The sequence below is a fragment of the Myxine glutinosa genome, chromosome 7, assembly GCF_964187855.1.
Source record: "Myxine glutinosa chromosome 7, kmMyxGlut1.1, whole genome shotgun sequence".
In the NCBI taxonomy this organism is placed as follows: domain Eukaryota; kingdom Metazoa; phylum Chordata; class Myxini; order Myxiniformes; family Myxinidae; genus Myxine; species Myxine glutinosa.
Window position 1 is genome coordinate 45,340,593 of NC_136267.1, and position 13,217 is coordinate 45,353,809.

General features: G+C 45.8%; 2 protein-coding genes across 6 annotated transcripts in view; one reads left to right on the forward strand and one right to left on the reverse strand.

Annotated features, from left to right (window-relative positions):
- LOC137431180 (protein arginine N-methyltransferase 3) overlaps window positions 1-2,991 on the forward strand; it is a 241,875-nt gene extending 238,884 nt beyond the window's left edge. For 3 of the 5 annotated variants that reach the window (XM_078781621.1, XM_078781622.1, XM_078781617.1), the window contains 2 exons: window positions 527-649; window positions 1,681-2,991. In XM_078781621.1, coding sequence (XP_078637747.1) covers window positions 527-636 — 110 coding nt within the window. In that variant the 3' untranslated portion in view covers window positions 637-649; window positions 1,681-2,991. Of the gene's footprint in view, window positions 1-526; window positions 1,314-1,680 lie in introns of those variants that run through there. The other 2 variants (XM_078781619.1, XM_078781620.1) reach the window with 2 other exon arrangements.
- Window positions 2,992-4,085: 1,094 nt separating this feature from the next.
- Window positions 4,086-11,894, reverse strand: LOC137422588 (uncharacterized). The gene is made up of 10 exons (XM_078782679.1): window positions 11,865-11,894; window positions 11,735-11,752; window positions 11,605-11,622; window positions 11,477-11,494; window positions 11,282-11,299; window positions 11,154-11,171; window positions 11,024-11,041; window positions 10,894-10,911; window positions 5,774-6,034; window positions 4,086-5,147 (listed from the first exon to the last, which is right to left on the reverse strand). Exons 1-10 carry the CDS (start codon window positions 11,892-11,894, stop codon window positions 4,290-4,292), a joined length of 1,275 nt encoding a protein of 424 aa, XP_078638805.1. The 3' UTR covers window positions 4,086-4,289.
- Window positions 11,895-13,217: the final 1,323 nt, after the last annotated feature.

A 13,217-nucleotide genomic window follows, 5' to 3' on the forward strand; every position in this document is an offset into this window, starting at 1 on the left:
ATGACTAAACTTTGGGGATGAGTTGGTTAGGTGACGAGAACAAGCCGATTCAATTTTGGTTCAGGTCCGAATCCAGATCCGGCCTATCATTGGGATACAAAACATAAACTGTTCAGCCTGGCGGAGGTATGCTCTCTACCGAGTGCCGTTCTAGGTCATTCGTTTTTTAAATTGAAATAACATTTGTTTTCCACAAAATTATATGAAATCCAATTTGCAATTGTTTGCATTGAACGGATGATGTCACAGAAAGCACAAAGCTTGTGATGGAAATGCCATTATACTTGACATGATGATGATGATGTGATAGTGTGAGTCGTCACTTTCGACGAATCTCTTAAAAAATCAAAAAGTTTTCACTTCAAAAACTCTACATACAATCATACATCCAAGTTTGTAGTTACGAGTACAAATAAAATTCCATCTCAAATCTGAAGCATGTGTAATATACTTTTATTTTATTTTTTTTGTTTTGACTTGATGCCTCATTTTCACTGTGATCTGATTGGCTATTGCTTGTGTACAGGTGAAGAGATACATGGGAGTCTAACGTGCTGCAAACAGGCCCAAGACCCTCGTGCCCTTTCTGTGACGATCACACTTGGCAGCAAGCAACAGACGTTCCTCTTGCAGTGACTCTCGTTTTCACGTAAAATGGACATCGGAAGTCGACTCATTAAAATGTGGCTTTTCGTGTCAAAATGTGATACGTAACTTGGGAACTGCTTGTGAATCTTGCAACTCGTTTCACCTTGATTTTTCTCTAACTAGTACACCCACTCCTTACGAGAGCGGCAGGAAGGGTCAGGTTATCATCCCCTTTGGGGTATATACAATTACAGTAGATCTGGGCTCAAGAACATTGGGGGGCCTGGCCTCCCTTTCAGTTTATTGTTAAACACCAATAGCGACTGTTTAAAAAGTTAATCGTACGTGTTTGTGGTTTATAATATTGTTTGTAATATTTTTTACAAACATTTGAGTTGGGATTATTTATTTTTTTGCCATTCGTATCTGAGTACATAGGCCAGAATGGTGGCATGCTGGCTTCAAATCCCTTTTACAGTGCTGTTTTGATTTGTCCGGTGATTTATGATGTCCTTGTAATTATTGTACAAAATGTACATATTTGGTTTGGGCTGTGAAGATCGATGCTTGGCAGAATCAGGTTTAATCCCCGAGTTTATTGTCAATTTGGGGGAATTAATGCTTTCAATTGTATCGATTTTGAAGGATAGCCTCGACGTACACACACTAGACTCTGAGCTCTGAGGTTCGAATCCTGACCCAGCTATAAAATGTCATTCTGGTGCATCAGTGTGTGCCGTCCCTCCGATTGACATTAAACTGGGTGTCCCGTCTGCTGACCTTAGTTGGTGGAAGTTAATGATCTCACTGCGTCTTTCACAAAGAGTAGGCGAGTTATCGCCGGCACCCTGGCCGAATTCCTGTATAGCAGCACAGGCATGCTCCTTACAGCAATGATGCAACCAGCAGCCACAGGCTGCATATGGAACAAATTAATGCTTCAACCTTTTCGTCAAAAAATGTAACGTCACATGGTAAAGCAATGTGTGAGGTGGTTCCAATTTTAACTGGACGATGTTTATAGAAGGTTATTGTGTTGTTCACCAATACGCTACTCACAAGCATGTGATTTTCGCTTTATTGCACCTGCAGAAAATCGAGATTGTTGCGACGGAGGTAACGAGGATGGGACAGGGAATGATGAAATTTCTCATCAACGAAAACGTCAATCCTGTTGAGATTTACAAGGCCTGCTTGCACAGTTGGGTGATCATCGCCTGTTAAGCATCTTGAGAGCCAGACGTTTTTTTTTTTAGTAAATGACGCTGTTCATTGTCCTGCAACAACTACGTACCTGTCCTCAAGAATTCTAAAGTGAAGGAATTGGATTTCCACCAAGGGACGACAACAACAACAACAACATGCATTTTAAGGCCATTTTCCCTGCTAGAGCGGGGGTTAGCCTTGCGGTCCCCATGACAATCTTCTCCATTTTGCCCTATTTTCTGCATCTCCCCTTGTTAACCCCCTTGCCCGCATTTCTTCTACCACCACCTTTAGTCAAGTCTTCCTCGGTCTTCCCCGTCCTCTACTTCCTTCTACATTCATTTCCATCACTCTTCTCAACTGCATCCCCCATCCAAAACCTTGATCTTTTCTACCCCCGCTAATTTCACCCCAAATCCACTTTTTTGAAATACCAACTTCTTTCCTGGAAGTCCTTGGTGTCCTTGCGTTTATACTTCTCCCACCCCTTCCCACGCCGCCTCTCCCCAAGCCCTCTCCCTCCCACACATTCCCGATGTCCCTGCTCTCAAATGTTGTGTTTATGTGCTTCCCCTTCTCTCCCCATCTTGTCTACCGCTCCCCTTATTATATACTTTGTTTGTTTGTTTGTTTGTTTGATTTGTTTGTGTGATAAATGTTAGCTCTTTCATGAGCCTCGATTATGCATACAAAAAAAAACAAAGAAAAAAACAGTCACTTTCATCCTTCCTCAACACATGACCAAACCATCTCAACCTGTTTCATCCAAATTTCCTGGACAAATGCATCCAAATCTGGAGAATATCTCGAGGTGTCGTTTTTTGAATGTAATGTTTTTTAAAATAAACGTAGTTGCCAGTAAAAATAAAAGCCCAGTACAAATTTGAAGCACTGTGTAACACGAGCTCAAACACTTGCTCTGTGCGTCCAATAACTCCAAGAATCGATGAATATGAAGAGGAAGTTAAGGAGTGAAGTGTCACTTTTTATCGTCAGCAAAAGTTATTGTGCAACATACGCAGTCACCTTCAAATCCTATGCAAATAATGCGATTGATTATCTTCAAAACACTTTATCAATTGTAATCATGATAACATGTCATGCTTCCTGATGTGATCGATACCCGAGCAGCCATTCCCAAGCTATGGCCATAAATCTTTTTCTTTTTTCGAGTAAACGGGCGAACATGGTCGTAAATACGTAGTCTCTTGGTTATTTCGCCTTCGCCTTGCTATTGCGATAGCACCGAGTTTCAAGGTCGTATGAGGTTATCCATGTCCAAATTATTAACGAATGTTTGTTGCAGCAATTCCAATATCATGGAGTTCCGCTTCATCGTCCAGAGATCACACATGTTCATGCCGTTTACTACTTTGTCCGATGGGTCATAATCGGAAAGCAAGCTCGTCCGCAAGCCCGAGTCCCTACTGGGTGAAAAATTGTTCACCAATCAGATTATAAAAAGAAAGCCTGGTGTTGGTTTAGCGGTTAGGGTGCCGGCTTGGGATCCTGGGTTCGAATCCCGGTCATCGCTGAATTAACACCAGGGGGGTTGACTCAGCCCGTCATCCTTCCGAGGTCGGCAAATTGAGTACCAGTTCACTGGTAATTCCCTGTGTGTCGCAAGAGGCGACCAACAGGGTTGGTGGCAGGAAGGGCATCCGGCCATAAAACATTGCTTCACAAAAGGGGACAACGGTGACCGAAAAAGGCCAACCCCTGCTCTGCGGGGAAAAATGGCCTCCAAAGGTGGTTCATTCAGATTATAAAAAGGTTATTTGTTTGAAATATTTATGAATTACTTTTATTACTTCCCACAGAAAGAGCTCAAATCATTTTCAATAATGTCGTTAATCGTACATGGGAGTAATGACGTAAAGGGAGTAATGACGGTATGTATACGAATGAGCGAAGGTTCCTGTGCACCAAAAATGACACAAAATGAAACTGACATGAACCCGGTAGTGCAGCGGCATAGCAAACCAATTGTGCATTTTGTGATGGAAGCACCAAATTTGGCAGAATGATAGAATATTATATGGAGAACATTTTCAGATATGGAACCACTTTGGAATTCACCCCAATGTGGCCGCCATATTGGATTTCAAAATGGCGGCTTAAAAATCTTTAATTACAAATATTTCTGGTTCTATACCAGCTACAGCCTTGATTTTAGTGTCTGGATGTACAAACTTGAGGTCAAGGAATTGAATGGTTCTACTTAGAAGTTGATTTACTGACGCCATATTGGATTCCAAGATGGCGGCTTCCGAAAATCTGCTGACCGATATCTCTGGTTCTATGCCAGCTAGATACTTGATTCTGGTGTCTAGATGTACATTTCTGAGGTCAATGAATTGAATGGTTGTATTGAAATGTGTTTTAATGCACATAAGCAACTGATAATCCCATATTACGTACATTGTATACACACGTTCAGCAAGAGAACTAGCGAGCGTATTGCATCAAGTCATGCCAAGTGTCACAGTTCCAACTCAATGTGAGCAGTCACCATCACAGGCACACAGTGCTGTGCATTTCAGAGCCGCTTTCTTGCACTTGCATCTCCCACTGCAACCGTTTTCGCACCCACAACAGATGAGTTCATAGCAGGATTTGGCAGCTTCTGGTAGTGTTGTCCACAGAGGATCGAACTGTCCGTCATTGTCCACCCACCCCCAGTCGCATGGTGATGGGAGATAGCAGTGTGGGACAAGAGACTGTCCCCAACAATGTCCACCCTGGTAAGTTGCTCTCTTCACGTGTTGTACTAGGGCGGCCTGTGTTGGAGGTATTGCTTCAATGGATCGAGATTTCTTTGCAAAGAGTTTCTTTCTTGCCAGATTCACCTCAGAACATGTGCATGTGCGGTCGTACAGAAGCACTACGTATCTCTCCAGGGTTGCCAGTGTATCCTCAGAGATCTCACTTGGTGCAGATGCCAGGTCCAGGAATGCATTGGTCACTTCTGGAAAAGTTTCATATACTGCCCATGCTGTTTTCTTGCCACGACCTGCAAAGCTCGAGACGGTATCACACCCTGTGATTGCATGGAAGATTGGCAGTGCCTTGGCTTTGTCTGGTCCCAGGGTAGCAGACAGCTCGTGTGCTGCTATGTAGCGGCAGTTCTTTCCGGTTCCAAGCGCTAACCAGAGTTCGTCCACTACCTCATTAAGCTCCTGGGCCATCCACACAGCGAGAACCACCACATCTGTGTCCACGGTGCGGATGAGTACTCTGCGGTGTCCAGATTTCATAGCAGCTGCTGCGTGGAGCATCATGCGCGTGTCTGCTTCCTCGTGATTGCACGGGGCCAAAGCGGCTGTGTCTGCACATGGTGGTACAGCAATGACCTGTTGGTGTAAGCATGAACAATACCGTGATGTAAATTAAATGTGAATTCCTTTGGTGTAGGTGGTCACGAATAAAACCTGACATGAATCTGCATAACATTTATTAATTTATTTCAGTACATTATTTCAAGTACATAAATACAGGGCAATTATTATTATTATTATTATTATTATTATTGTTATTTACTTGGCATCAAACACATGAAATCATACAATATGACATTGCACATATAACAGTAGCCTGTTCGTGTACACTCCCCCAAGATGCCAGGAAAGAAAAAAGCAATTCAAGAACACTATGGCCAATAGGCCTTTCTTAACAATTTGAGGGAGTGTACCGTGGACAGCTAAAGATTATATATACAATACAAAATATTATTCCGAATAGATAATACAAATCGGGATTATATAATCAAAATTAAATTATATGAAAAGAATACACATATGTGGGTAAGAATTTACTCTACAACAGCATAAATCAATAATACATTGTATAATATGTACTGAAACCACAGAAAATTGTACACACACTCTCAAACACACAAGCAGGCACGCACCCACTCTCACCACCCAGACACATACACACACTTTCACTAACACACACTAACATACATCATGCACATTACCTGTTCACCGTCAGTAGCAATCAGCTGTTTGTCTGGCACATCGATGGACTCCGTGACCTGCTTAGACAGAAGGCTGAAGAGTTCCTCCTTGTTCTCGTCGACACGGAGGAAACTGTGCCAGTTGCCTGGTAGGAGGGCAGAGCCAGTGACACGTCTGCGTATTCCCTTGCCTCTGTTGGTCCTTGCAGTTGCCTTCAGGCTGCCTGACTTTGCATAGCGGTCCCACACTAGATCGAGACGAGATCGATGTTGAAGCTGTGACTGTGACATAATGTATGGAACGAATACTTTTGTGGCATAGTCAAGAAATGTTTTGGTCTGGCCTGGGCTCAGCATTTGAACTATTACAGCTCCATCGAGGATCACAGAAGATACTTGTGGTGGGTCCGACTTTGTTTCGACAAGCTGTTCTAAGGGCTGCAACAAGTCAGCTTTGGAACCAAAGCGGAGCTGTCCATTTTGCGTGAGTGCTGGCGGATGTGCGCTGTTCTCATGTTTGAAGAACTGCTCGAGACCCCCATCTCTGGTTTGGCATGCGATGTATAGTCTGGAGAAGAGCTCTGAATCACTCTTTGCAGAGGCTACTTGTTGTTTGCTCTTCTGGGCAGCTTTGACCTTGATGGATGAAAACAACGGGAGTTTGTTGCGTTTGATGACATCATTGAGTGGCTTGGATCTGTCTGCCAGACGTTCCTTCTCAAATGAATGGAACTGACCTCTCCGAATCTGTACAGCTGTACGCACAGTATCTACAACAGCTGGGCCCAAGATCTCCAGTGTGCCCAGGACCAGCAAATCTGTGCTTTCTTCTTCAAAGGGGCTGCCCATCTCTTCGATGACTGTTGTCAGTGCATGGACATCTTGGACGAACTTCTTCTGCACACTGTCGGTTTGCTCATGGTGGTGGGTGTGCTCTCCCCTTTGGCGCAGTTGCTGTGAGGTCTCAAATTCTGTGATGACCCGAGCAACTTCGGGGCCAGCCACCATCCACCGTCGAAGGGCACTTGGATTTTCAGTTAGGCCCACTGCCCCGCCATCGCCTTTGACCGTGGCATTATTTTGTTCTTGAGCCTGGTCTAGGGAGATGGTGGAGAAAGCATGCCTAGTCTTCTTGGATGTGAAGTGCCCCGCATGGAACTTGGCAGCAACATCTGGGTGTTTCTCTGCAATGCCAACCATGTCCCTGATGTGGACTGGTAACCAGCAAGCATAGTGGATATGGTCCAATGCAGCGAACCATGCAGCTAGCTCTGGTAGGGTGTCCATGTACAGCGTGAAGTTGGACTCTCTCAGTGAACGTATGTAGAGGAGTATACAGAGCTCCAGGTTAAGTACAGTGGCCCAGTACTGAAACTGTGGACATGCCGCTGCTCTCTGGTCACACCATGCCTCGAACTCCAATGGTTCCTCATCTCTTGCAGTTGCTCTTTCGTTGTATATGTCATATGCACGATGCTGCAGTATGTGTAGGGCAGCAACAGTTACTTGGTGGGCGCGTCTTGTACGGCTGACGTGAGCTGCACGCAAGAAGGAGTCTGCTGTGCCAGCTGTTGCTATCTCTGCCTGAACCAATGCCTGTGTCCAACCGCTGTCTTGCAGCCAGTCTCCTGCTGTCTTCAAAGCTGCCATATCTGTGTGTAGACCACCCAGCATGACCACAAAGAGATCTTCACCATGTGTGTCTGGCCAGTTCCATTGCACCTGCTTGGCGATCGCATAAAGTGGTTGGTCCAGTGTGACGACGGGTATCTGTCCAGGGTTTAGCTCATTGATCGCTGCTTTCACGACATCCATGGCATGGCGGATCATTGGCACTGAGTGGGCTTGGTCATGGAAGAGGGGAAGCAAGGCAGTGGGTGTGACTGTGATACTAGTATCCTTGGCCGATTGGTTCTCTTCGTGATGTGCAGCCCAAGAAATGTTTCCTGGATTCTGTGTGTCACCACTGTCACATGCATCCTTCACAGTCTGGAGCCACCTCTTCTCTTTATCCAGTTCAGCTTGTGCAGGATTCCTCTGCAGCGACGCCTGGGTTCCAGCTGGTACAGGGTGGCTTTTGGCAAGTGAACTAACTGGTTGTACATCTGTGTAATACCGTGGAAGGTCCTCCACAGTCTTGACATTTGAGACACCCCCGATGATGACAATACCTCGGTCTGTGCCTTGATTGTCATAGTCTGGATGTTGTATCAATGAAATACCAGTTCCGTGGAAGGAGTCATGTACTGTCGTGGAACTGGGATTGTGGTCTATATTATCCACAGCTGATGTGGTGAACACTCCACCGCGGAGCTTTGGGGGACAGACCACCTTCTCCGCCCGAAAGCGCTGACAGACCCTGTTCCCCAGCTCTGCAGAGATCCGTAGCACTCTATCATAGGCAATGCTGATCCCTAGTCCAGATAATGTGTCAACCAGTTCCCTCTTTCTCGTATGGGCTTGAAGCATCAAGCCAAGATATATTGGCAAAGGAGTCTCTTGACTAATGCTGTGTCGTACGTCTGTGCCTGCACCTCTCCTCTCATGCTTCACACTGTTGTATTTGAGAAGTTGAGCTATTGTCACAGACGCCGATGCCGATGACTGACATGCCTGATCTTTGATGCCTGCGCCCTCTAAAATCATGGAGCCCATTGTCAGCAGCAGTTGTGGCACAGACTCTTCTTGACATTTGTTTGAGAAGGACCCATTGAAAGGCTGAGATGACTGGAACATATCCTTCCTTATAATCCCTGCAGCTCGTGCCAGGTGCACAACATCACTGTCAATATCATGTTGACATGCCTTGGCTAATGCACTGCCAATGTCTTCCTGAAACACCAGCAGGACATCTCTTCCCTGCCTGTGCTCCTGCAGATCAGGGAAGTGTGCCAGGATACGCTCCTTGAGTGTGGTTGTATGGACTCGTGTTTCCAGCACAACTCCGAACTGTTCCATTCTCATTGTGTAGAGCTTGGTGAGGTCTGCCATCTTGAATACAGGAGCAGTGTCTTCTTCGTTAGCAGTTTCCTCTATGTACGTTACCAGTTCAGCAAGGACTATTGCTGAAATGACATCTACCGTGCTCTGGCTTTGCTCAGCAAGCTTTTTTGCTGCCCTCACGCGGTTGTATAGGGATGTCAAACATTTCTTATGGTACTTGGCCTCTCTTGCGACCATGTCCCCAGCACTCAGTTGGGCTAACAAAGTGGTATCCTGAAGAAACTCTGCAGCCTTGCGAACGTGTTTATCTAGTTCCAATGGCGCTGCTTGATGAAACTCCAAACCAAGCTCTTGCTGGCAGAAGAAGCACAAATTGTCGCATATGCTATCAACACAAGCTGCCTGAGACCTAGTAAGCTTGTACTTATCTGTGATTGTACTGGGGATAGGGCTTCCCTCTGGATGACTTCTCTTCTGTACCCGCTGTAGCTTGGTAGTGTTATATTTCACCCTGCATGACTTGTGCCACTTGGCTTGGTGGGCAGCTAGAGTGGCAGCTATCCCTTGGCCTTCATCCAGTCGTTGCAAGTCCACGTCTTGTGGCAGCTTGCCTAGTTTATTGAATGCTGATAGATTGTCTTCAAGTGTCTTGTATCCAGCACCTGCATCAGTTCTTTTCGTGACAGCAGGACACTGTAGGGACTCTCCTATATCAACTTGACACAGAACACAGAGTTCCCAGTCCAGTGGCGTCTTTGGCGTTGAAGTTACATGCTTGGTAACATGAACTAACTTGAACTGCTTCGACATGATTGAAACCTGGATGGAGCAAACAAACAAAAAAGTCGTTTAATTAGGGGTTAATCAACGGACCAGCATGTTTTATCTACAGGACAATACACGACCCCCCCTGAAATTTGACACCAAATGACCTCTTTTAGGGGTATTTTTGGCCGAAATTTTCAAATTTTTCACTCCCCAGACCCCTAGATGTTCCCTTGAGCTCAGAATCGCCGCTGTAATGTGTCTACTGATGTTAGAAAAGATATAGGGTGAATGGGGCAATAATTGTGCCTGTAGGATTTGTTTCCGCCACCCCCCCTAAGGGTTACAGATTTTTAAAGCCGCCATTTTGAAATCCAATATGGCGGCGACCTTGGGTGAATTTCAAAGTGGTTCCATATCTGAAAATGTTCTAAATATAACATTCCATCATTGTGCCAAATTTGGTGCTTCCATCACAAAATGCACAATTCTTCTTAAATTTTTGCTATGCCGCTGCACTACGGGCAATATCAGCATATAATGGTCATCCAACATGTGCCTCGACACGTTTGCCAGTTTACCCGTTAATATCTGGAATTTGCACGTGCACACTGCACTAATTTCCGTGCACGTATAGTCGTATACCGAGTCACGTGACCGTGATACACGTGGTACTGAGCAAATTTCAACGCAGCACCATCTCAACTGTAAAACCATTTTTTATTGACGTCTAAACATAGTAAATGTGATTCCATGCCTTTCTGAAGAGGAACGTCGACGTGCTATTGGCATGCTTGAGACGGGAATGCCACAAGACGTTGTAGTTCAGCGATTTGTTCATCGGAACACCATGAAGATACTCTGGAGGTGTTATCAACAAACTGGCAACATCAGAGACTGTCCATGTTCTCGGCGACCACATGTGACGTCACCTCGGCAGGATAGCCATATCCGGTTGGTGCACCTTATAGGAATCGGTTCCAGACAGCAGGCTTTACAGGTCGCAGCATCCATGGCTTGTGACCAATCAGTACCAGAACTATCAGTAATCGATTACGCAAGCCTCACATCTGACAACGGTGATCAGCATTATGTCCGATTTTGTTGCTACATCATCGATAAGCGCACCTAGCTTGGTTCAGGAAACAAGATTGGGCTGTTCTCCTCTTTACAGATGAGATAAGTGATGGCTACTGTTGCGTTTATCAACGGGAATAGTAACGTTACGCTGACACATGTGTTGTGCAACAGTCGTCGTTCGGCGATGGAAATGTGATGTATTGAGAGGAATCGGTGGACATCATAGAGTTCAGCTGGAGGTCAGTAATCGCAGTTTGGCAGGGATTCAGGACCATGATGAAGTTCTCCATCCTCAGGTCCTCTTGATCCTCTAGGTTCATGGCATCACATCACACTTCAACAGGATAACACACCCTCAGGTACTCTTGATCCTGCGGGTTCATGGCATCACATCACACTTCAACAGGATAACGCACACCCTCAGGTCCTCTTGATCCTCTAGGTTCATGGCATCACATCACACTTCAACAGGATAACGCACACCCTCAGGTCCTCTTGATCCTGCAGGTTCATGGCATCACATCACACTTCAACAGGATAACACACACACTCAGGTCTTCTTGATCCTGCAGGTTCATGGCATCACATCACACTTCAACAGGATAACGCACACCCTCAGGTCTTCTTGATCCTGCAGGTTCATGGCATCACATCACACTTCAACAGAATAACACACCCTCAGGTCCTCTTGATCCTGCGGGTTCATGGCATCACATCACACTTCAACAGGATAACGCACACCCTCAGGTCCTCTTGATCCTGCGGGTTCATGGCATCACATCACACTTCAACAGGATAACGCACACCCTCAGGTCCTCTTGATCCTCTAGGTTCATGGCATCACATCACACTTCAACAGGATAACACACACACTCAGGTCTTCTTGATCCTGCAGGTTCATGGCATCACATCACACTTCAACAGGATAACGCACACCCTCAGGTCTTCTTGATCCTGCAGGTTCATGGCATCACATCACACTTCAACAGAATAACACACCCTCAGGTCCTCTTGATCCTGTGGGTTCATGGCATCACATCACACTTCAACAGGATAACGCACACCCTCAGGTCCTCTTGATCCTGCGGGTTCATGGCATCACATCACACTTCAACAGGATAACGCACACCCTCAGGTCCTCTTGATCCTCTAGGTTCATGGCATCACATCACACTTCAACAGGATAACGCACACCCTCAGGCCCTCTTGATCCTGCAGGTTCATGGCATCACATCACACTTCAACAGGATAACACACACCCTCAGGTCCTCTTGATCCTACAGGTTCATGGCATCACATCACACTTCAACAGGATAATGCACACCCTCAGGTCCTCTTGATCCTCTAGGTTCATGGCATCACATCACACTTCAACAGGATAACGCACACCCTCAGGTCCTCTTGATCCTCTAGGTTCATGGCATCACATCACACTTCAACAGGATAATGCACACCCTCAGGTCCTCTTGATCCTCTAGGTTCATGGCATCACATCACACTTCAACAGGATAACGCACACCCTCAGGTCTTCTTGATCCTGCAGGTTCATGGCATCACATCACACTTCAACAGGATAATGCACACCCTCAGGTCCTCTTGATCCTCTAGGTTCATGGCATCACATCACACTTCAACAGGATAATGCACACCCTCAGGTCCTCTTGATCCTCTAGGTTCATGGCATCACATCACACTTCAACAGGATAACGCACACCCTCAGGTCCTCTTGATCCTCTAGGTTCATGGCATCACATCACACTTCAACAGGATAATGCACACCCTCAGGTCCTCTTGATCCTCTAGGTTCATGGCATCACATCACACTTCAACAGGATAACGCACACCCTCAGGTCCTCTTGATCCTCTAGGTTCATGGCATCACATCACACTTCAACAGGATAATGCACACCCTCAGGTCCTCTTGATCCTCTAGGTTCATGGCATCACATCACACTTCAGCAGGATAACGCACACCCTCAGGTCGCATGAGTGGTCACTGATTTCATCTCACAACAGAACATTCCCACACTTCCCTGGCCAGCTGTTTCGCCTGATATTTCTCCCATGGAGCATGTGTGGGATGAAATGGAACGACAATTGCACCGTCTTCAGGGACCAACCGGTGATGTTGGCCCAACTGCGGCAGACTTAGTACAGATCTGGAATGACATCCCTCAAGCCTTCTTCAGTCATCATGTGTCTCCAATGAGGCACCATTTCTATGTGTGTATCAATGTAAATGGTGGTCACACCAGATACTGAGCTGTTAACTGACTTTTGACCGCACCCGTCTGCAAGCCTCTGGAGACGTGTCTTGCATACATGTGTTGACATTCTCATGTCGATTTCATGTTTATCAAACACTAAATATTGCTATAACCAAACAACGTGACGGTTACGTCACGATGGACACTGATTTGTAAAGGAATACATTTCCCATCAACAACTGTTGTATAAATCCCTCCACACCAAAGCCTAGCTCAACCCTGGGTACGAAATTGTCTCCTGGGTATGAAAGGGGCATTATGGGTGTGATGTGGCTGCCTAGAACACCTGAAGAAACTTTTACCTGCTCGCGTAACGAATGAATCTTTGGTTTTAGCTTCAAACGATTTCTTTGCCTCAACTTACCTGATCAATCCCCACCCAGAGCAGGGAAATTTGCATTGACGCCCAG